The sequence below is a fragment of the Lactuca saligna genome, chromosome 4, assembly GCF_052625555.1.
Source record: "Lactuca saligna cultivar CGN05327 chromosome 4, ASM5262555v1, whole genome shotgun sequence".
NCBI lineage: Eukaryota > Viridiplantae > Streptophyta > Magnoliopsida > Asterales > Asteraceae > Lactuca > Lactuca saligna.
The window spans coordinates 297,577,678-297,579,737 of NC_136420.1; the positions used below are offsets into that span (position 1 = coordinate 297,577,678).

The 2,060-nt window shown below is 33.2% G+C and overlaps 1 protein-coding gene across 1 annotated transcript; it reads left to right on the top strand.

The window, feature by feature from the left end:
• Positions 1-503: 503 nt before the first annotated feature.
• LOC145039218 (uncharacterized) lies at positions 504-1,729 on the top strand. Its single transcript, XM_078987308.1, has 4 exons — positions 504-593; positions 690-838; positions 957-1,117; positions 1,630-1,729. Exons 1-4 carry the CDS (start codon positions 565-567, stop codon positions 1,714-1,716), a joined length of 426 nt encoding a protein of 141 aa, XP_078843434.1. The 5' UTR covers positions 504-564; the 3' UTR covers positions 1,717-1,729.
• The last annotated feature ends 331 nt before the right edge of the window (positions 1,730-2,060 follow it).

Below are 2,060 nucleotides of genomic sequence, written 5' to 3' on the forward strand. Positions count from 1 at the left end.
TCGCTCTTTTTTTCTCTCGATATTTCTTCTCCATTCTCCCCCCTTTTTTTCTCTTGATATTTCTTCTCCATTCTCTTATAGTTATGTTATGTGGTTAATTTGTTTATACATATACTTGATACTTGATAACTATGTGTTGTCAGGTTTCTATTTCATCCCTGAAACATTGAGTATTGAAGAGCAATGCAGATGGATTAAGGAGAGCTATGACTTTCCTGAAGCAACTTGTAATCTACTCCACACATTACATTCTGACTTTCCTGAAGCAACTTGTAATGGTATTAGTTCATAGAGCCTTAGTGCAAAAGCACATCAATATTCTTGCCATAATTGCTCCTAGGCATCCAGATCTAGGGCATGAGATTGCTCATGTATGATTCCATGATTCTATATCAATTTTCTCTTTATTTATTATTATAAGTTATAACTTACTAAACTTTTGATGTTTTTTTTAAATATTATCTATACAGGTAAATTTGATCTGAAATAATCAGATTCGTCAAAGGAAAAGGAAAACAAGGATGATGGGTCCCTGGTGCATTGACGGTTTTGCCCCTGTATGCGATGCTTCTTGGATATGAAGGAAGGGAAAGGTTTAAGAGTTATAATCCTTCTATAGTGGTGACTTATTTTTATTCAGATGTAACTGGTTTTTTTTTTAATAAATATTAGTGTTTTTGACAAATCAGGGCTACTCTGAGGAAAATCTTGATGGAGGAAACAAGAGTTCAGAGTATATTCATGACATTGTCATCAAACATGCTGATCGCCATAACCTTTTGCGCCCTGAAACCCTTGAATCATTGTTTGTTCTATATCGTATCACAGAAGATTCAAAGTATGTTCTATTATTATTATTATTACTTTTTTTAATCTTGATTTTATATATATATATATATATATATATATATATTATTTTTTATGATATATATTAATTTTTTTAATGTTATTATCAGATATCGTGAATGGGGTTGGTCAATTTTCGAGGCGTTTGAGAAGTACACAAAGGTTGAATCTGGTGGCTATACCTCTCGTGAATGGGGTTGGTCAATCTTCATATGGCATTTTGTACACAAACAGAGCCTCCTTAACCTCCGAACAAGCCCGTACAATCAAGGTTCCGTTTCCGTTTTTCCTATTACCTGATTTCAACAATTTTTACAACTTCGCTTGTCAAATTAAGAGATTCAACCACATTTCTCTGCCGATATATGATTTGATTGGTAAATGGTAATCGGTAATCCACATGTTGATGACCTCTTATTGCAATTGAATTGTTTGAGTTTCAATCGTTGGATTTCTTATAATCTGTTCAAATTAGAGAAAACTCGTATGATTTTCGATATCTGTTTCTGTGGCTGATTTGGTTGGTGTTGCATGTTTGAAATTAACATGATTCCGTCAGTTTTTGAGCTAAAATTCGACCTAATAACAAATCCATCAAGTCTTCTTATCAATGTTTGATTGAAATTCAACAGTTAAGAGTTGCAATTTCTACATCGTCATTCTACTTCTGATTGAATTCAATTCATTGGGGATCAACTGCTCTTTTTGTATTTCATTTCAAAAACATTGTGAGAAAATATATTAATAAATCCTCTTTTTCACATGACTTTTTTTCGGGTGCAGATTCTTGAACAGAGAGTAGAGACATTAGAACGAGAGGTAGATGCTGCCATTTCAGCTTCAGCTCATGCTCGTATAGAGAAAAGATAAGCTAAAGCAGGACAAAAAGCTGCTGAATTACAAGAAAAAGAGATGATAAAAGAGCTTGAAAACACCACAAGTATGCACACTCTATAACTTTTTTATTTAGATCTTAATGTTGTTGGAATAATTTCTTATTTTTATAACATTGTATTCTTATTCATTTTGTACACAAACATGTATTTGGAAAACCCTAAGCCTTGGTGGCTATACACACATGAGCTGGAGAACAAAATCTCACGTTTGGAAGAGGAAAATGAAAGACCCAAGAGGCAGAAGGTATGTATATCTGTTTCTCATAGTCTTTTCTCTCTTTTTCATGTTATCCAGTCTCTTCCTTACAGGAATTGTCT

What these genes read in the sequence shown, in the direction of transcription:
- LOC145039218 (XM_078987308.1), top strand. Translation starts at nt 565, where the DNA reads ATGCTTCTTGGATATGAAGGAAGGGAAAG. An exon ending in GGATATGAAGGAAGGGAAAG is followed by an intron (nt 594 to 689) that starts GTTTAAGAGTTA and finishes TTGACAAATCAG; the next exon opens with GGCTACTCTGAGGAAAATCT. An exon ending in AACAAGCCCGTACAATCAAG is followed by an intron (nt 1,118 to 1,629) that starts GTTCCGTTTCCG and finishes TTTCGGGTGCAG; the next exon opens with ATTCTTGAACAGAGAGTAGA.